This window comes from Psammomys obesus, unplaced genomic scaffold (genome assembly GCF_907164565.1).
Source record: "Psammomys obesus unplaced genomic scaffold, mPsaObe1.curated_primary_1811, whole genome shotgun sequence".
Taxonomy (NCBI): Eukaryota; Metazoa; Chordata; class Mammalia; order Rodentia; family Muridae; genus Psammomys; species Psammomys obesus.
In genome coordinates, this window is record NW_026594311.1 from 1,924,595 (window position 1) to 1,945,455 (window position 20,861).

Genomic DNA, 20,861 nt, shown 5'->3' on the forward strand with positions numbered 1-20,861 from the left:
AATGTAGTGTTTGGGGGGAGTTATTTTGAGGAGAAACACAACCCCCAAATCTAGAAGCACAGTGGACAAGGGTACTTCTCCCCCACAGGTATCTGAAGCTCCTGGCCTCAGACTGAACCCCGTTCATGTTCCACTTAACCTTCCACCCTCTGGCAGTTTCACCCAAGGGGTTCCAGCAGAAAGCAAAAAGCCAGACGGTGGTGACTAATTCCTCTCACCCTCCAGCCCTTCTTTCTGTACAAATAAGCATTTGAAAACTCCAGGGCTGAAGAAGAGGGAAGGAGGCTGACAAAAACCCAAATAAAAGCAAACCAGCAGCCCTGAGCACAGGAAGCCCTCTGCAGCCCCTTCTGGCAGTGCAGCGGCAACCAGCAGACAGCTGTTGGCTAGGGCCCAAGGAGCATCAAGGCATGCTGGGCTCCTGCACATCTGGCTAAGCACCTCGTGCCCCTCTGCCAGGTTGCCTCCTAATGACAATATCGCACCAAGAAGGGGAGGTCTGAGCACGCGCAGTCATCCGATCGGTAATAAGAAAGGCAAGGGGGAAACGGCTGGAAGAGGGGCCAAGGCAGAGTTGGGGATGGCAGGACCAGAGGCAGCTGGACAGATGGTCCCCACGGCAGGAGGCTGAACGAAGCTACTGCTGGTTCCCAGGGCCCACATCTCCATCCTTAACTTCTAGGAATCCTGGGTAGAATATAGCCTGTCCTTTCTGTCTGGTCCTAGCTCGCCTCCCTTTAAGAACAAACTCCTCTGCCAAACCTTCCCTCCAGTCTTTCACAGAAACCACAAGGGAGGCTCCTTCACGACGGCTCAAAGGCTCGAAAGAGCAAGTCCAGTGTGTGACTGGGGATCTGCATTATGGGGGACAGTCTCTACCAGCCCTGGCCCTCCTCCTTCTGCCTCCCCACCACCATAGGTGAGCTGAAGCAGTAGCCTTTTAGCTCATTTGTGAACCCCAGGCACGTGGCTGCCCTCCCCTGCCGTCTGTCCATAAGCTCCACGATGCCTGTCCAGGGATCGATTTTTCCCACATGCATCCTCCCTATTCACCTTGTCCACGGGCCCTTGAGAAGAGGAAGTGTGATCTAGTTCTCTGATTCCCCTGCAGACAGCACCAGGCAAAACACTCCACACACAGAAGCGCAGGAAATGCTGTGGATGTAGAGATGATGAAGATAAGAGGCGGGGAAAACCACAGTCAGGGTGGTAGGGGCCCCGCCTCGGGGCACATTCACTGTGTGTGCCTGTTTGAGCCAGGCTGGAACAACGGTTGGCTTTGAGTTCTTTTTCACTTCTTCAATACTCTTGGCACTAGCCTACCCTGTGAATGTCAAGTCTGAGCAATGTTCCACCCATTGGAGACTTTGCCAGGAGATGGTGCCAGGAATCTAGGTGTTCAGTGAAGGCCAATTGAGTCCTCTAAGTCCTGAGACCTATCATATCTTTGTGGAGTACCATGACCTTCAGTAAAAAGACAAGGACCCTTATCTATCTGATTAAATATCAGCAGGGTAAGACCTTCCCCCCTGTCGGCAAACAATTGCTGAGTCCTTATTCTGTGCCAAGCTTCGGTCTGGATTCTTCTGGGTCTTCTGATATTAAGATACATGCTATATGTCATCATATACTATTTTATAGTGACTTATCTTTAGAAAGGTACTTTTTGTTTGTTTTGGTTTGGTTTGGTTTGGTTTTTAAGACAGGGTCTTACTAGGTAGCCTTGGCTGGTCTGGGGCTCACTATGTAGAAGCAGGCTGGTCTCAAACTCATAAAGATCAAGCTGCCTCTGCCTCCAGAGTGCTAGAATTTAAGGTGAACATTACCACGCCTGGCTTAGAAAGCTACTCTAAAAGGAGGGTCCTCTCTGATGTTGGGCCTTCAGAACCATCTAAGCAACAAACGGATACTGTCAAGGAAGCCTGAATAAAGGCACGGTTGCTATCAGGGGTCACATCTCAGATCCTAGCATCCTAGTATTCTCAGCTTATTGCAGGCAGTCCATGCCAGCTCTGGAGTTCTTTCTTCCATTCTCAGAGGCAATATTTTATCCAAAAAAGCACACTGCCGCATACTGTGCTGCTTTGACTAAATAACGACCTGATTTCTGATACCAGCTTAAAGGTTGCCTGCTTCATAGATGCCCGAATCTCAGCCAAGATAAGATACTCCTGCTTCGAATCCCATGCTGGTTTGGAGTTCTTCAGCAATAAAACTTTTCACAACACCCTTCAGATGTTAACTGAACTTTAAGCTCCAGGATAGCACGAACTACGATTTTTCTGCTCACTCTTCCCTCCCCAGCACAGAGCCTGATGCTAGGAACAATGTGGAAGACTGAGAAAATATGGCAGAATGATGAAATAGATCAATGGATATATCCCACTCTCTACTGGTGACATCTTCTGCCATCATCTTCCCACCACCGCCAGCAAACAGCCAAGAGGAAGAAGCATTCTCTCTGCAGTACCGATATCTCAGTAACAAAACTGGGCTTGTTTGTTACAGGTGGCGGTAGCTTATGCCTTTATTCCCATGCAAAGGCAGAGGCAGGCAGATTTCTGAGTTCAAGGCCAGCCTGGTCTACAGAATGACTTCCAGGATAGTCAGGACTATACAGAGAAACCCTGCCTTGGAAAAAAACAAAACAACAAAACAAAAAACCCCAGGCTTCCTAGGACCGTCCCAATGCAGAGATCATGATCAAAGTGTGACACTCCAAAAGGCCATATAATGAATGTCACCCAAAGCCTGAGAGTGCTTGCCAGCCAGGAGCCACAATGCCAGCTGTCACAGACTTGAAGGACTCCTACAAGTGACGAAGCTTCTCCTGGTCTGAGCTCTCTCATGAAGAGGGTGCTTGGCAGCAAGGATTCTAATAGAAAGTGATGAATGTAAAAAAAACAAAAACAAAAACAAAAAAAAACTGTCCACACTACAGTGGGAAGTAAAAAAGAGGCAGCGATAGCAATCCTGTGGTCAGGAAAGGGTTAAGCCCACATGTCTAGGCTCCAGCCCCCACCCCACCCTGTAAATCAGCCTTGACTGCTGCTGGGGTGAATGAAGCCCCACCAGGTTGGCCTGTCAGGAAGGAAGCTCATGCATCCAGACTTCTGTTGTTCTAAGACTTTTTTTTTTTTTTTTAATTTTACTGCTCAGGAAGGAAGCAGCAGCCTAGGCCCTCACGGCAGCCCTGCTGAGTCCTTCCCCCAGTGTGCACCACTGCCCTCACCTACCACTTCTGAGACACCCACACTCCGCCTTCTCCTCTCCCACGATTCCTTCCTAACGAGCAAACAATAAACATTCGGACTTCAGTCTCAGAATTTGTCCCCTTCTTCAAAACTGAAGATGAGTGGGCTATGGTGGTGTGCCGCAGTTCCAGCATATTGGAGGCTGAGGCAGGGGGATCATTGCGAGGTGCAGGGCAGCCTTGGCTGCATGGTAAGCTCCAGACTAGGCTGTGCAACACGGGGAGTTTCAGAGTAGCCTGGGCTACATACTGAATCCCTGTCTCCAAAACCAAATAATTAAAATGGAGAAATGATCAGCCACACACCTCTATGTCTCTGTGAGGAGAGAAGCTGGTGACAGGAGGCAGCAGTGTCTGATGTTCCTTCATCTGTGGAGATGCTATGCCCCAACAGAGAGCTGACCATCTTCCTTAGAGGGAGCCACAAAGAAGCCGATGGTGACAGCTGACCGCTGGCCCCTGACGGCTGTCACTGACACACACCTATGTGAGTGAACATGAGACCTTCCAAGTATGAGCTACTCTCTTGAGCCACAGCCTTAAACACAAGGTCCTCAAGTAGAGGGTTGGTATTTTCCTTTCCCCACAGACATGCAGAGTCATTCTCTGGTATTCCCTAGGCCCCATGGGGCTTGCTTTTGACAAAGAGAAAAGCATTGACTTTATTTGTGGCCCTGAGTAATGGCCAGCCAGCCCTCTTTCACTCCCTGGAGAATGAGCGCAGGCACTACATGCATAGAAGGCCTGTCCCTGCCTAGCCTTGCCCTCCCTCCCCACTGCTAATCCCTCCCTGGCAGTCCCCTACCGCAGAGCTGTGGCTGTATTTCTCTCCTGACCTGCAAGGCCCCTCCAAGCCCCATCCTAAGCCTCCCCCAAGCACAAACGATCCATCATGCTGTAGGGCTGTGACACACACAGATGGGGGAAGGCTCACAGATTCGTCTCACATAGGCCAGAGGGCAAAAGTGTCTGTGTAAACTTAAAAATCTACGGACATACTGAAAGTCTGGAACTTTGCATTCTAATATTAGTTAAATTCCACTACAGCAAATGTCATCAGGCATCACTCACAGATTCTAATTTGCTATTTAGCTCCAAAACTATCTGATAATGCAAAGGTCTACAATAAGAGAACACATGAGATTGAGGTTCTTTGACCTGGGCCACTGCCTGCACCTCTAGCCTAGTCAAGTCCCTCCTGGACCTGCAACCCTGTTTCTCTAACTCTTAATATTAACCCTGTGAATAAAGCCAGGGTTAATCTTGGTGGCTGGATGGTAAAGGGAGTAAAGCAGCCACCACAGAAAAAGGCTCAACAACCTCTCTCCTGCTCTCTTTGTGCATTGCCGTAAGGCTTGACTGGGTGAGAGGGAGCGAGTGCTGGCCGCTCATGACCCCGTGTTTGGCTACATCAGGGTTTCTAGCAAGGAAAAATGATCCGCCCCATTTTCCCAGGAATGACAACCATCCTCACATACTCACACTTAATGTTTACCACCTATCTATTAACGATCATTTGGCCCTTCGTAACAACTCTGTTAGGTTGTGTAATTCCCAATCGGCAGGTGGGAATACCAAGGCCTGGACAGGTTAAGTAATCTGCCTAGCAAGTAAGCTAAAGGGTCACAACACAACTCCGGAGGCTGCATTCATTCACCACGACATTCTATTGCCTCTTCACCTCTGATGTGAAACACGTTCAGGTTGAGGCTCAGAGGGCCCCACACCGCTTTTATTCCTCTAACAGGTATTTATTATGCTAGGCTGCTCTGACTTGATTTAAATCAAACTCCAAAAAAGCAAGGTCGAATGAGAGTAATACAGGATTAGCTGGCGCCTAAATGGGAATCATATACCTGAAAATAAAGCGAAGGCCTTTCCAGGGCTGCTCCTGCCCCCCTCCTCCCTCCAGAGCCCTGTCCCTGCTGCTCTGAGACGGACGCAGAGCCATAAGTCTCAGCCACAAATGAATTTCAGTGGGAAAAGACAGTTCCCATGAGGTGAGCCACATGAGGCTTACCGAGCTTGCTGTCTCCTGACACGGTGTTTCAGGGTCCTGTCACCCACCCCTACCCCATCCCCCACCCCCAGTTCTGGACTGAACATGGAATATCTGAAGCGCCAGAGGCTTTACGTGTCTACACAGCTCCCATATTGACTACTCCTAGCTTCAACCAGGATCTAGACAGAAACTTTGTTATAAACACACACCCAAAGCAGGTTAAAAATGTGGGAATATGGGGGGGGGGGTGTTCTGTGGGAACACATATGGAAAGGAGAAGAGACTCCACTCTTGAGCTCCTAGAGGATTAGGAGGAAAAAAAAGGAGATGTCAGCTGTTTTTAAGTTATTTGAGTGTTTTCCTACCCCAAGTCATCAGTAAAATAAGTCTGTATTTGAGGAAAAGAATTCTCATATTTCCTAGAAAAATCTCCCAACCTTTTGTGGTCTCCAACTCAAGGCCTAAGTAAGGCCTGCTGTCTTGGCTTGAGCCTCCATGCCTTGGCAATTAACCTGGTCCTACAGCGCATGAGTAGCCTGCTGCTGGGAACTTGGAGGTCTAGATCATAACTGGCACCGTTCATACAGTTGACCTCACCTAAAACTTACTAAGTCCGACACCAAAACGAGAAACACACACACACACACACACACACACACACACACACACACACACACACACCTTTGTTGATACCAAAACTAAAATGTAACTAAGATCTAAAAAAGTTTAATCCAGCCAGGTGCATTGGCTCACCCCTGTAATCCCAGCTCTCAGGGAGGCAGAGGCAGGTGGATTTCTGTGAGTTCGAGGCCAGCCTGGTCTACAAAGTGAGTTCCAGGACAGCCAAGGCTACACAGAGAAACCCTGTCTCATCTCAAAAAAAACCTAAAATAAATAAATAAATAAATAGATAGATAGATCGATAGACAGATAAATAAATAAATAAATAAATAAATAAATAAATAAATACTAAAAAATAAAAACTAAAAAAATTAATCCATTGGGTAGGACTGGAATGTGATAAATTTATTTATTTGGGTTTTTGGTTATTTTGGTCTTTTGGTTTTTGTTTTCATTGCTTTTGAGACAAATTTTCTCTATGTAGACCAGGCTGTCCTTGAACTCACAGGGATCTGCCTGCCTCTGCCTCCCAAGGGCTGGTATTAAAGTCATACACCACCTTGCCTGGCATAAAGTTCTTTTTGCAGAAAATGCTTCACTTTCCTCCAAAAGAGAGAGAGAGATTTGGCAATCCTCCATCCCCCGGAGCACACATTTTGAAGATAAAAACACATTCTGTTCAGTCACAAATGCACAATAGAAGTGACACTTTTAGAATTTGTAAGGCATGTTGGCGGCTGAATAGCAATACGTTATCCTGAAGTTTGCGGCTGATCTTTAAGAGGGACAAAAATGGTGCCCAGAAAGATTTGCTAACGTGTGGGAATATTCAGCTCCAAAAATTATGGTTACTTTGGTGTTAAAAATCGTGTGGATTTTATGATGCCATGAATCATCACTCCAAATCTCAAGTATTTGTAAAGAGTGATGTCAATGTGTGGTCTGATCTCTGTGTGGTTTGAGTTAAAACCAAGGGGGAAAAAAGCATTTAAAAATTTAAACTCGATTAAATGCGTTGTCACTTTAAATCTGGAGTATTTACAAATATTACGGATGGAGGTAGTTTAGTAAGGGTTAAAAATAAGAAAGGAAAAAAGAAACCAAAATAAAGATATAATAATATTATTTTTTCAGTTCTCCTCTTCCTGCCTAAGGAGGAAGGAGAGCAACTTTGGATTCAAGTGCGAGGTTTTGTTTTGTTTGTGCGGTCTGGTTTGGTTTTCAAACGACAGAAAAAGGGGGCTACCAAATCATCAACCTGGGGCCGCTGACCGGAAGGCAGTTCCGGACAACTTCCCGTGGGAAGAGTTCCAGAAATTGCCCTGACTTTAACGAGTGAGTCTCGCCGTGCTGGCCGCGAGCCTCCCAGCATCAGAGGCGACCCGCGGCTGCCTCGCCCGGAGACCAGCAATCCTGCAGACTCACCAAGCCGGGATTTGGGGAACGCTCCCCGGATTAGCTTACGGATTTGAAAAGCAAGACCAAAGAGAAGATGCTTTTTGGAACTGGAAAGAGAAGCCTCGGAGCCACGCGGCTCTTTGGGGGGGGGGGGGGGGTGTGGAGAGCCGGGTCTGTGTGCGTGTGCACAAGTCTCGGGTCTCCACGCCCTCGGCCCCCTCCTGGCTCAGGGCGCCGCCCGCCCCAAGGCGACCCCGCACGCGCGCGTGGAGGTCCAATCAGTCCGGGACACCCGCCTGCACCCCCCGCCGGGTCGCTGTCCCTGCCGAGGATCTGGGTCCTCAGGGCGACGTGGGCGCGTGGAGGGCGGGGGCGGGGTGTCGCGCGCGGACCTTGCCCCGCACCCTGGGGACGGCGCGCGGACCTCTCCCCGGAGAGCCGCGGCGAGGCCATCTGCGTCCCTGGAAAGCGCGCCCGGGTGACGGGCGCTGCCCACTGGCCGGCCCGGCCTTTGGGCGCGTCCCCGCGCGTCCCGGCGCCCTCCCCCACGGTCAATTACCAGCCACCCCGGTGCGGGCGGGCGAGGCGCTGGCTGGCGGCCGCGAGAAAGCGGCGGCCCGGATCGCTTCTGCATGACAATTGACGCGAGGGAGGGCGCTCGGCGAGGAGGGAGGACGGCCCCGGGGTCCGCGTCTCACCATGGTGATGAGGCATTCCCGCCGTAAGAGGCGACCGGGGGCGAGGGCCGGGGAGAGCGGCCGCCAGAGCCAGCCCAGGCGCCGGGCAATCGGCGCGCAGAGCAGAGCCAAGCCAGGCCAGATGGCTCTGCAGCCATCGGGGACCGCTCCCGTTCAGCCCGGCCCCACTTTAGCTGTGCAAACATTTCTTTATCCCAACAAGACAATTAAACCCAGCAGCATGAAAGGGAGTATCCGTGACTGTGTTGGGCGTGAACAAACGGCAACAACCGCACACATCACAGGAGTTCTTGCCCCGCGGGAGAAGGGGGTGGGAGAACCCAAAGCAGCTGAGCGCATCATAGGGCTAGATCTGGCAGTAGGTACCCGAACAGTCAAGCTACAGGCAGCCCTCTGACCCCTCTTTCTGGTCAGCGGCTGACCCTTCACACTAGTCATCTGCTCCAGCTGCGGTCCAGCTGCAGTCCAGAGGTGGAGCCTGGGACTGCCCACTCCATTTCCAGAGCCCTCGGCAAGTGGCAAGTATCCGCTTTCTCTCACCCCTGTGATGTCAGCTGCTGTTTTCCAAGCTGCCTTTGGCCTAGATGGGCTAGACTGGTTCGTGGGACATAAGGTCTTCCATGACACATGCCTTTAGAAAGATGCACCTAAAGGGCAAAATACCATCTCCAATCAGGGCTTTTGGGACCTGGGGCTGACTTTCCAAATATATCCAAGACGAGCATCAAGCCAGACAGGAGTTTCTGGGAGATCTCAAGTTTCCTGCCTATCTGCCAAAGTACCTGGCCACAGAAAAGGCCCAACGCTAGAGGACCAAGCAAAACCAGTGCCCAGTGCCCCTTCCCGAGGTGAACCGGAAGGCAGGGCCAGCCACACCTCCACAGGGGCAGCTCTGAGTTCTCTCAGACCTAGGGTAAGCATGCTAACCAACACGAACAATCTGGGGTTAGATAAAAAGGCTCCTCAAAGACTGTGAGGAGTCAGGCAGGAATCTGGGCAAAGGGATAGCCTGAAGAAAGCCATCAGGAGATGCGCATGGCGGGACCCAGAGTACCCGGTGAGACAGTAAGAAATGCTGGGATTCTGGCGCTCTGCAGCACGCAGGACTTACCTTCCCTTTTGCTGTAAAGTTTCCTTAATGAGGAATGTTTATTTTAAAGGCCCTGGGAAACACGCCTATAGACACTTCATATGTAAGACACATGGGCTATTTGTAATTGGCCCATAAATTTTAGCGTCATTCCCCTAGACAAGGAGCCGTGGGGACTGGTTCAGGGAATGACAATAAATGGGAGTTACCTCAGTCCCCTTCCTGGGGAATTATGCATCTTTCAGGAACAGCTTCTCACAAAAACACTTCTCCCATTTTCCTGGGCAGGTAAGTTGGTCCTGCAGTGCAAAGGCCTCCTCGGTCCACACGGCCCAACACCTACCTTGGGGTCACCTGTAAAACCAGGTGAGCAGATGGGCAAGCCAACCGGAGTCACCCACTAGGAGAGAGGACACTTCACCCAAGTAGCTATATGTATGTCGTTCCCCCCCCCCCCCCCGCCCAGCACATTTAATCACAAAAGGAATCCTGCCTATCAGCACTCCGGTCAAGGGCTGAACACGTGTGCATTACAGCATGTCTGCGGGCGTCTTTTTGAGAGGCATGTGGGCATATCTGCATACGGATACAAAGCCGTGAGCAGGGGCAGCCGCCACAGTAAAAACTGTCAGTGTTTCCATTATAAAACTGATTTCCAACACCCTAAAATCCAGTCAGAAAACTTGGACATGCCCACCAACGCCCACTCCCACCCCACCTATCAGCGAAACCGTGAATTCTATTAGGTTAAGTTTTCATTTAGGGCTTTCACTATTATATTTAATTAAAACTTTTTTAAAATGCTATGAAAAAATGTTTGATGAGAACTGAAAAAAAAAAAGTCAGCCATATCAGAAATTAATTCTAAATTTTAATAAGTGACGAGCCTAAAATACACATGGCTCAATTTGGCAATGTGGGCACACACGTGGCATCCTGTGCCTGGGCTCTCCTGAACAGTTGTTCCCTGCTCTCTTCTGGCCTCCCCACCCCCACTGCTGCCCCATCTGCCCCTGAGCTCTCGCTCCCTTTGGAAGCAGCCTTGTATACTGTCACTCGATTATCTGAGAAATATTACTTATTTCAAAACGGTTCTGTAGGGAAGACCCGAAAGGCATCTAGTGGGGATAATCAGGTCTCCTAACGGCCCTTAAATATGTATTTACATAAAACAGACCATAAATATTCTCACACACGTTGGGTGTGTGACAGGAGCCAAGAAGGCTGCTGCCGACTTTGTTGTGGTGCTCTGCTAGCCTTCCTTGAAGAAAATGTCTCTCCTTCCTTCCAAAAGCTCAGAATCAAAAGCATAGGTGACATCCAGCCCAGCCCCTCCAAACGCAGCAGCTATACCACCTAAAGCAAGGAAGGGAAAGGGAGCACAAATCCAGGGCCACCACTGGGGGACAGTCTCCTCTTCACTTAGTGCCTTTGTTTCTGGTTAAAGATCAGTCATATATACAACCCTAATAATCTGAATGTGCACAAGTACCCTCTACTCCCAGCCCTTCCTACGAGCTTGCTATCTGTGCACAAGAAAAAAAGAACACAAGTACTCACTATAAGGGAAGGATATTTTGAACAAAAGAAAAGAGGATTCCAATTCACATGACAATCTGAAATAAAGAAGTTTCCCCACCCGTCTGATCAGAGTCCCATTAATTTCAAGGTCAGAATTCCATTTCACTTTGGGAGACAGACTCATTTAATTTTTCTCCACCCAGGCGTAATCCTGTGTGAGGGATCCATCTCCGAGGGGGGACAGCACCCCCATTCAATGCAAACCAGGCAAACACAAGAGTTATGGCTTTGACACTCGGTGGGGAATGGACAGCCACATCTATGGGTGGGTTCTGACTTGGCTAACAAGCTTGCTTCTGCTAGGGCGGTCTGGGCTAAAATGATCACAAACGAGAGACAAGCTGGGCACACGGACTGAGAAGAACGGAGCGCTGATCTCCAGATGTTACTTTACCACACACTGGCTTTGAGAGGATTTCGTTTTCAACTTGTACTTGGAGGGGACATGGGAAAGAACTAGTCACACCCTCACCCAGCAGCGCTCACAGGGGCCAGCCTCCAGGAGCCTCCGCCACTCCACAAATGAAAATTGAAGCAAAACAGAAAATCAGGGCCGACCCAAGGCCAAACACCTGTGCAGCAGGTACCCTCAAGAAGCAGGATGATAGCACAGAGTTGTCCACAGAAGGTGAGAAGGTGACAGCCGGAGAGCCAGGGCTTCGTGGCAGTCCTGCTGCCACGCTGCCACAGCCTTCTCCCTGAAGTGGGGAGGTCTCCGGCTTACAGACACAGACATAAAAGACACACTCTCAACATATTTCAAAACCAAAGAGCGATGGATTTACAAGGCAGGTTGATTTTATGGTGACTTTTATTGAAAAGGTACGCTGGGTGTAGGCAGATGCCTTTTAGCACAGGAAAGTTAACACAGTGCCTAATTCAAGGAGACAGCCTGAGGAAGCAGGGCCGACGGGGGAGAAGGCCGCGATGTCTCTATTACTCTCCTCGGCATCATAAAGAGAAGAGAAAAAAAAATGGTGTTCGTGTTGGTGGTTAGGGAGAACAAGAGCACAAAAACATAGAGGAAAGGGGAAAGCAAGCCTCAGATGTAGTTTTCTTAAGAAAATAAAATGAAGCAAGTCTTAGAACAAAAGGTTGGAGGGAAAAAACACCCTCAGTTCATAAATTCTCACCAGGCTTGAAGAAAGCTGTTCTGTCCACCCACAGCCCCAAAGCTTCAAAACACAATTATTTTTTGATTCTATCAGAGTAGAAGATTGCAGGGCAATGCCCTTCTAGTCCGCAAGTTCCCAAGAAAGGTTAAGTTCCAACAATTAGCAAACGTAGCCAGAACATAGCAAGGCGCTGGAGAACATGAGAAAAGCCATTTCATAAGCGGGAATTAATAACAGTTGTGAGCATCAACCACAGGCCAGGCACCCGGGTCAGCTCTGTCTCGTCCTAAAAGCTAGCCCCAGGACAAGCATCCAGCAAACCTGCTGAATCCCGAGAGAAGTCAGCTTTCCAGCTTTGTGATAGAAAGGAAAACACAGCTGGTTTGAAATGCTTTATGGTGACGGACGATACCTTTGTCCTTCTGTGAAAAAAAAAAAAAAAACCTGACGCAGACAAGAACTGAGAGTTAAGAAAACAAAATCATGTGCTGTCTGCTGGCTATGATACAGTGGGAAAATGAAAAAAAAATTAACATTATTATCAGGGACCCACAGGAAGACAGCAAAGAGAGGCAGAAGGGACAAGTTTCCTTGGGCCCCCAATTTCCTGGGAACCTATGCTTTCTAAGGAAATGACCTCCATCCCAGTGTTATCTATGGCACCTACTTCTCTCCTCCGTCTCCAGAGAAGCCAGCCAGGCCTGGTACTGAGACCAGCTTGCCTCTGGCTACCGTCGGAAAACCTGAAAGAACTGTATCATTGATCACTGAAGAGAGATAAGTAAGCATTAGCCATCCACAGCTACCACAAGGGACGCAGTTGGCCTTTCCGTCACCAGAAGCACGTGCAACGCCGCCAACCTGTTGAACCCTTCTGCAAGGCAGGGCTTAACTAGGGGCGAAGAGGGGGCTCCAAGCAACGTACTTACATCTGTCATTCCGATCCTCCGGACTCGAGGAGGCTTCCCGGTCGGAGATGAGGCCAGACACGGCGAAGATCTTCTTCCCAGTGTCATCAACCTTAAGTGAGCCAGGGGAGCTGGATGGCAGCTGTGTCCCAAAGTCATATTCCTTGCCATCTGCGTCTGAGAAGCGCAGGTGGGGAGACTCAGTGTCATGACAGTTCTTGAGTCTCTTGGCTGGCGTGAAGGCTGACTGATAGCTCTCTCGGTCCTCCGTGGAAGCAAAGGGACGGAAGGCCCCCACGCCACTGTGATTTAGCATACTGATTGGGGTGCAATCTAGGTTTGGGGGAGCAAACTGAGGGTGGAGGTGTAGCAAGGAAGGGGGGAAATCACGGTTGGCGAAAGTGCCCGGCACCCCACCTTGCCGATGGTACATAGAGGCAAAGGTGTAGGAGCCATTAGTGAAGGGAATATGCACATCCTTGTCTACCGAGACGGGGACACCAAAGGGCCTTGGCTGCTGACAAGGGATGGAAGCATCCCGGCTGGCCTCGGCAGTGGACGCCAAGACCATCAATGCTGGGGACGCCAGGGGGTTGGGAAGGTAGGATGAGTTCTCCATCTTGAAGGCTGCCCGGTGTAAGTCCATCGGAGTGTCTTTCGATGACTGGCGTCACACAAGAAGCAGTCTTCCCTGGGAGGGAGGCCAACCTGCACTGTGGATCAGGGCGAGGGTTATTACTGGGGAATCATGCCCTTCGCAGACCTGCAGAAACAGCAAAGGGGAGGAGAAGAGGGGAGAGGAAAGTCAGGGGGAGGTGAAAGAGGGAAACCCCAAGTGATTGAAACACCATCCTTCTGGCTTACAGATGCTCGGGCAAGAGACACCACAGGCTTTAGGAACCAGTGGGCAGCAGCAGCAGACCGTTTTCATTCAGGAAAATCAATAGACAACTTACTGTGATGTACGCGTAGCTGACTTTGGTCCCTACACGTTCCGGGTGAAATGCGCCTGAGCCCAGCAAAGAAAAAAAAAATCATAAAACCTCCAAATACAATATTCCCTGAGCAAATGAGCTTTGGAAGGCCAAGTCACCCAGTAGATTCGGTGGAGGTGGGGGTGGGGTGTCCATATTTTTAAAGGGCTTCCACCTGCAAACGACACTTTGAGAGGTGCAGAGACCAGGCTCGACCCAGCTGACGCCTCACATTAATATCCCTCTTCATCCTTACACTGACAGCTCCCTGTGTCACACGCGCCTGCCTGGACCACGAACCTCCGCGCACACCGGTTGGTACACAGTGTACATGTACCTAAATCACACACGTAGGGCGACACACACACACACACACACACACACACACACACACACACACACATCTTCGTGTGTCACCGGAGACTGTCTCTAGAAATAAGCACCGTGTGAACAAATCGCAGATGCATCATTTCTGATGTACACGCCTCCCCCCTCCCCCCCCCACTGCACAGGCTTCCTATTTCTCTCCTCTAAAAAGAGACAAAAACCTTCATCAACAAAATGCCTGGCACCTCTGACAATGTTTTAAAACCTGGCTCCTTTGGTACATGTTCTCTTCCAGGAGCAGCAAAGAATGAATGGGTAATTTTAAGTTACCAATACAGCTACTCTTCAGGAAATTTGTAAACTGCCTTGGGGTTACCATCAACATTTAGAGCAAAATGTTAACAAAATTTCTCCCTTATTTTGTTCCGTTTATTGGCTCAGGCGGAGTTGATGTCCAATAAAGGCCTCCAGAACAAACTGGATTTCAGAAAAGAGTTCTTCCAGCTTCCCTTGTAAAATTAGGCTGTACATTTTCATAGCCACTGATCCAGTTTCTAATATACTGAGTGAGGTTGTGGGGGGGGAGAACTGCACATCCAAAGGCAGGATACTGTAAGATGCGTACCAGGACTTACTGGCTGCAAATCTATACGCTCGGTAGAAACTGTATGGAACTTAAAAGTATAACCCAAACTACCATCTATTACAAATTATAAATTGAGTCATGTCAAAAATAAAATCGATCCCTCCCTTTAAAAAGCCCACCTCTGCGGTGGAAGATCTTCGGTATTCCTTCAAGTAGAAAACCCTCAGTTAAACTGCAGAGGAATCCTCCCTGCTTAATGCAGTGCAAGGAGAGTATTTCCTTCTCCCATCCTGTAGCAGACATGTCAATGACCGTTATTAATGGCGAAGATGAGTGGACACCATCAGACTGCTTCCTCATTTGGCATCTCTCCTTATAGACATCATTGCTAAATTACCAGATTATGTATCTCACATTAACGGATTTTCTCTCTTCCAAATTTTAAATAACTTTCCTGTCAAGTTACAGCAGGGCAGGGCTGCTCTGCCAAGGACAGCCAGTTAGCCTGGCAAGTCTGGGAATTCTGTTCTTGGCTGTTTTCAAGTCAGATTAATGGTCCCACAACACGGATGCTCTGGAAGTGGGTAGAGGGCTGTTTGAAGGGGTCTAAGCAGCTCCTCAGAGCTGAGAGGAATAAGCTGTGTGTCTGTCAAGCCCCAGGACATCAGGCCGGCTAGAGGGAAGGACAGACATGACACCCCAGGGGTGAGGACAGGGATGTTTCTTCCCCAAAAGAACTTCCCCCAGGATTCACTTTCCATCTTTACTTCCTAGATCACCTCATTATGTTAAGTGAGTTTCATAAATTAGTGATCTGGCCACAGCACCGGACACTCCAACAGAACGCGGTGAATCACTCAAACCTGCGTATTCATTTGAAAACTTCATTACACTGAAAATAAATCAACAATATTTTTCCAGGCCATATCTCTTTTACTCCACTGTGTGGGCGTTGGTCTTTGCAAGGGAGGAGGGGCTTTTTTTTTCCTTTTCCCTTTTCTTTCTTTCCCCTTCCTCACATTAACAGTATAGATGAGGCTTCAGCAGACCACAGTCATTATGAAAATCTATAGTTAATACACTCCCAGTGTCAAAATGTCATGGGTTTAAACACAGAACCCAAAATAAGAAAACTAACTGACCCTCTTAATTAAAAAAATATGGATTGTAAGATAATCAGCTTGATGGTGCATTTGGGTGACTGTGAGGAACCGGGCAGAGAGAAAGTAAGTAACTGGTACTTTTCTGCCTCTATGCTGATTTTTTTTAATTTAGCACTTCGTGCAAATCCAGATTAAAATAACTCCAGCTATTGATCCGAGCAGTGGAATTGACATTAATTTTAGTTCACTTCTCACTTTGCAAAGGGATCAATAGGAAGTAATAACAGCTGACATGCCGGCTGAAAGGAGGAGAAAGAAGGGCTGAAGACAGAAATCGAAAAGCAACCAAATAAATCATCAGCTACTTTTCCACGGCATCAGACAAACTCCAAACAGATTGCAAAAAGTCTTTGTTGAATTAACTAAACAAGGAGGAGGGATCAATCCACGAAGCTAAATAAATTGTCCGGCAGGCAGTGAGGTTGGACAGAGGGACCAACAAATATCGAGTTTTTAAAATTTCAGATCCTTGACGTGATGGGTTTGGCTCAGTTCTGTACGTGTGGGAGTTTGTTTCTTTCTTAAATCATACACCCGACTTTGGCTTAAAGTGGTTACAAAACGTCGGCTAACTGAATAATTAGTGAGATTACTAATTGCGTGGTTAAACATGCCAGAACCAAGACAAATGAAGAAGCCGGCTTTTAGAATGTGCAATTATCTGGTACAGGGCTGGTAAGTAGCGGTCCGCGCTCTCCCGGTGCAAACTAGCCACTTTCGTGTAGAAAAACCGAAAGCCAGACAGAAAGTCCCAGCGAGTGAGCTGTCTCCCACCCCTGCCTTGGGTCGGGGCCTCTTCACCCGCTCCGGGGATGGTAGTGCAAGGAAGCCGCGTCGCTGCTGCTGCTGCTGGCTGTAGAGAGCCAAACCCACTTGGAAATGATTGCCACAAAGCAAGCTCTTTCCCAGAGCCGAGCTCAGGGCGCCCACCAAACTAGGACTCTGCTGGCAATTAAAATGCACACGCAACGCTCCTCTGCTTATTACAACAGGTGACATTTTTGTGGTCTCTGAACCGTTTCCAAAAGCCATGACTTAAAATAATAGAACAAATTAAACGATATTTTTCCTTTGCATAAATAAACTTTTAAAAAATTAACAGGCAACTTAAAAAGCAAAGAACAATGGGGAATGAGGCCAGAATAGCAGGGGGTTTCGAAGAACGGAGGAAAGAATTTTTTTTTTTTTTTAAGTTCACAGACTTCGCTTGAAGAGAAATGCCCCCCACCCGGCACACCAAATGCCCAGCGGGTAAGTGGAAACACCGCCCTAACAGAATTTTTACCACCATATGCGAGGGCTCAGAGAGCGTAAGGCTAATACGCCTTGCAGGCTAGGGCCGACGCCTGCGATTCGGACCTGGCCGGGGAGCCAGGGGCACGTCCGAACCTAGCCCCAGGTCCTGCCTGGCCATCGGATGCGAATCCGCGGCGCCGCACGGACCCGGGAGCACGCGGAGGCGCGGATGCTGAGCGTGCGGGTGCGGGCTCAGCCGCCAAGAGTCTCCACCCGGGGGGCGCGGGGCCGCCGGGGATAACTCTTGGAGGGAAAACGAGGGAACGAGAGGAGAAGGAGAAACCTATAAAAACTTGGGGTCAACCCTGAGCCAAACCCACCACCGCCGTGGCCCGACCGCTCTCTCTCTCTCTCCCCCGGTGGCCTTTGTACAAAGATCCCAACAACCTCCTCCGCCCCAGACAATTTAACTTTGGGGGAACGAGGCGCCAGTCCTGGAAGAGGCAGGAGCCCGGGGGCCGGGGCCTGAGGGCGCACACGGGCCGGGGGGCAGGGGCTGGACTCTTCGCCGCCCGCCTTCGACCAAAGTCCAGGGCCCCGGAGCCCCTCGGCCGCCCCGCCCCGCCCCGCGGGTCACCCGGGCGCGGCGGCCCCGGACTCCCCCGCTCCGCCGCGGCCGAGGGCGGCTGCGGGGCCGCAGGACCCCGGCGGCTCCCGGGCGGCGAGCGTGGGGCGCAGCAGGTAGGGGCGGCGCGGCCGCGTGCACCCCGCGTGGCTCCGGAGAACAGGTGTGTCCCCGCTCGCTCCGCGCCCCGGAACGCGGCGAGACGAGTCGCGCCGCTCGGCCCCGGGCGGCCTCCGCCGGGCGGGAGGGATCCGCACGGGAAACGCCCGCCGCGCTTTTTCTCGACGCTCCGTCCGCCTGTTCCCCCTTCGCCCGTCTCCCCTTGGCGGGGAAAAGCCGGCGAGGAGGGGGGTGCGGGGTCCCAGCCCGCTCCGCCACCCCCACCCCACCCCGGCCCCACTCCCGGCTCGCCCCACTTCTCTATTTTTCCTCCCCCCCAACCCCACCATTGCCTCTCCAGCTCAGGCCACGGAGGAGGCGGGAGGTCGGTGGTGGCCGCAGGACGTCGTGAGCAGAGAGAGAGAGAGAGAGAGAGAGAGCCGGTGCCTTCCCTTTTCCGCTGCTTCTGGGGCAGCGAAGGGGCGCGGGCGGGAGACCTGGGACGGCTCGGGCCACCCAGACAGGGCCGCGCCCCACCCGGGTGGCCCCGGCCCCGAGCTCTGCAGCCACCCGATGTGCGTCCGGCTACCGGCCCGGGCCTGGGCTGGAGCGGTGACCCGGGACAGGGGAGGAAGTGCGTTCCTAATGGGAAGGGAGAACGTGTCCTCCGCTTCCCGACACCCCGAGACCCTGTCCCCTCGGGGCTCCAGCAGGCCCCTCGCGGGCCACGGGCACCCGGGCCTCGAGCTCTCGCAGGGGACGCTGTGGCGCAGGAGGAACCTCGCGTCCCTAGATGGCCTCGCCACCGTGGGCGGCCTCGCCCGGGGGGCCAGACGGAAGCTCTCCGCCCAAGTTTGTTGTGCCCTGGAAGAAAAGCCTTTCTCTTACAAAACACAAAGGCGAAACGCCCAGGCCGAGCCCTGAAAAGCTCCGGGTTGGGGGTGGGGGGCGGCCGGAGGCTCCGGCGCGCGGTGGCGGGGACGGGCTCCGGGCGGACGAGGTCGCTCGGCCCGGGCTGACGAGCGCGGCGGCGGCGGCACGGCTGCAGCGACCGGCGTGCTCGCTGAAAAGTTTTGCTCTCAAGTCGGAAGAAGAGAAATTGTTACTCAGTTTTAAGGCAGGTCCGAGGTTTAAAAAAAACAAAAACAAAAAACACACAACAATAATAATAACAGCACACACACACACACAAAAAGAGCAAGGCGCGTGGTTTTACAGGATCGTTCCTCCCGCCTCGTCCCTCATAATCGCTGAAAGAGGGGAGCCCGGTCCCCCAAGTCCCAGGAGACCAGCACGGATCGCGCTACTCCGAGGCCTGGCCGGTCCAGCCCAGCGGAGGGGAGTTCCCGCTTACACGTAGCACGGTTCACCTCGGTGGCAGCACCTGCCTTCTTCCCGCGGGCGGAGGGTCCCCCCACCCCACCCCCCTCCCACCCCCACGGCTCTCCTTCACGCCCGCCCCCGCCAGGAGAAAGTGAGGCGAGCCTCCGGGGCTGCCCAGGCTCCGGAGAACCCCGGGGACCCCACCGGGTCCGCGGTGTGCTGTGCGGCTGGGACCGTAACGCGTCTCTCCTTTTCCTATCCCGCCGGCCACATCAGATCCCCCACTGGGGAGCCCTCGGCCCCGGCCGGCTGGAAATCACAGCGGGGTGCACCGGGAAGCTAAGGCACGGGGGCTCACTCGCGGTGGGCGCAAACAAAGTGGAAACGGGGCTTATTAAAAAATAAAAAAATTAAAAATAAAAAAAGGAGAAGTCCTGCTCGCTTCCCCTGGCTATCCCCCTCGCCCTCCCTGAGCGTCCAATTCCAGCGTCTGGTCCCTCCCCCTCGCACCCCCCAAATAAAACACATTAAGGAAAACTCGAGACGGAAAGTTTGAGCGAGGCGGCGCACGGAGCGCGCCCAGCACCGACAGCCGGGAAGGCTCGGTCACCGCGATCTGAGACGCGGCCGTGCGAGTCCCCGTCCTCGCCCCCGCCGCGCGGGAGCCGCCCGAATCCCTGGGAGACCAGCCCGGAAAGTTAGCCAGGTCCCTCGGCAACCCGGCCGCCCTCCCTCGCGCCCACCCCTCTCGTGTACGCACACGCATCCACACCCCTTCCTGAGCTCCGTACTTGCCGTGGAAATTCCTGGGGAGGACGGGCGCGCCTTTCAGGACACCGAGGTGAGGAGCCCGAGAGGGTGGTGCATGAAAGGTCCCGGGTGCGCAGAGCCGGCGGAGGCAGCGGCGGCGGCGGCGGCGGCAGCGGCAGCAGCAGCAGCAGGCGGCTGGCCCCGGGGTTGTGCTCGCGAGCTGCCTGGGATTGCATGTACAGATCAAGAGACTCGGTTGGCGTGAGAGAAGAGCAGTGCTGCCTCTCAGCGCTGGCTCTAATCAGTGAATGAGCCTCCACTCTCCCAGGGACTCGGAGGCGCACACACACGCGCGCGCGCACACACACTCACACACACGCACGCACACATTCTCTCACACTCACACACATACAGGCACTCTGAGCACTGAATACATTAGGGTACTAAGGGACTCTGGGAAATGGAGTCCAGACCCCGGGCACTCCCGGAGAACAGACCTAGCTGCCCTCACTGGAGGGTCGTAGGTGGCCCGCCCCGGTGGAAACTACGGAGGTCTTTTGCCTTTGTTTATGTCTCTCCTCCTTACCCTCCGGAGATTTCCGAAATGATTGGGTTGGTGCGCGGTTCTTTCTTGAGCCAAAGTGACCGAGAGGAAATGGCTAAATCTTGTAAGACTGACATCAGCGCTGCTCACTGACCAGCAAACCCTGGCTCCGTTATAAAACTCCACCGGTTTCCCGTAGGATCCAACCTGCTGTTTAGTGCTTCGAATATTACTTTGGGGTCTTCACCTGTAAAAATGAAACTGTGAGTAACTATGAATAAAACTGACATTTAGAGAGTGGAAAGGGCCTAGTTTAACACCCAGAATTGTGAATAAAAATTTTTCACTGGTGTCACTGATGCTCATAACATAATTCCTTCTCTTCAGATTGTTTAATTCACCAACTACAAAAAGATATATCGGAGAAATAGACAGAGAATTAACCTACTTGAGAACCTTCTTGGAGCCGGGCTATGAAACTAAATGTCTTTTACATAATCTCATTTAACCCTTTAATTCTGGAGAGAATATTGCTGGTGTTATAAGAAGAAACAGGCTGAGAGCGTTT

The 20,861-nt window shown here is 51.6% G+C and overlaps 1 protein-coding gene across 2 annotated transcripts in view; it reads right to left on the minus strand.

Moving 5' to 3' along the window:
- The window catches only part of Rnf220 (ring finger protein 220), a 213,575-nt gene extending 200,170 nt beyond the window's left edge, over positions 1-13,405 (minus strand). For both annotated transcript variants that reach the window (XM_055618579.1, XM_055618578.1), the window contains exon 1: positions 12,688-13,405. In XM_055618579.1, coding sequence (XP_055474554.1) covers positions 12,688-13,312 — 625 coding nt within the window. In that variant the 5' untranslated portion in view covers positions 13,313-13,405. The remainder of the gene's footprint in view (positions 1-12,687) is intronic.
- Positions 13,406-20,861: the final 7,456 nt, after the last annotated feature.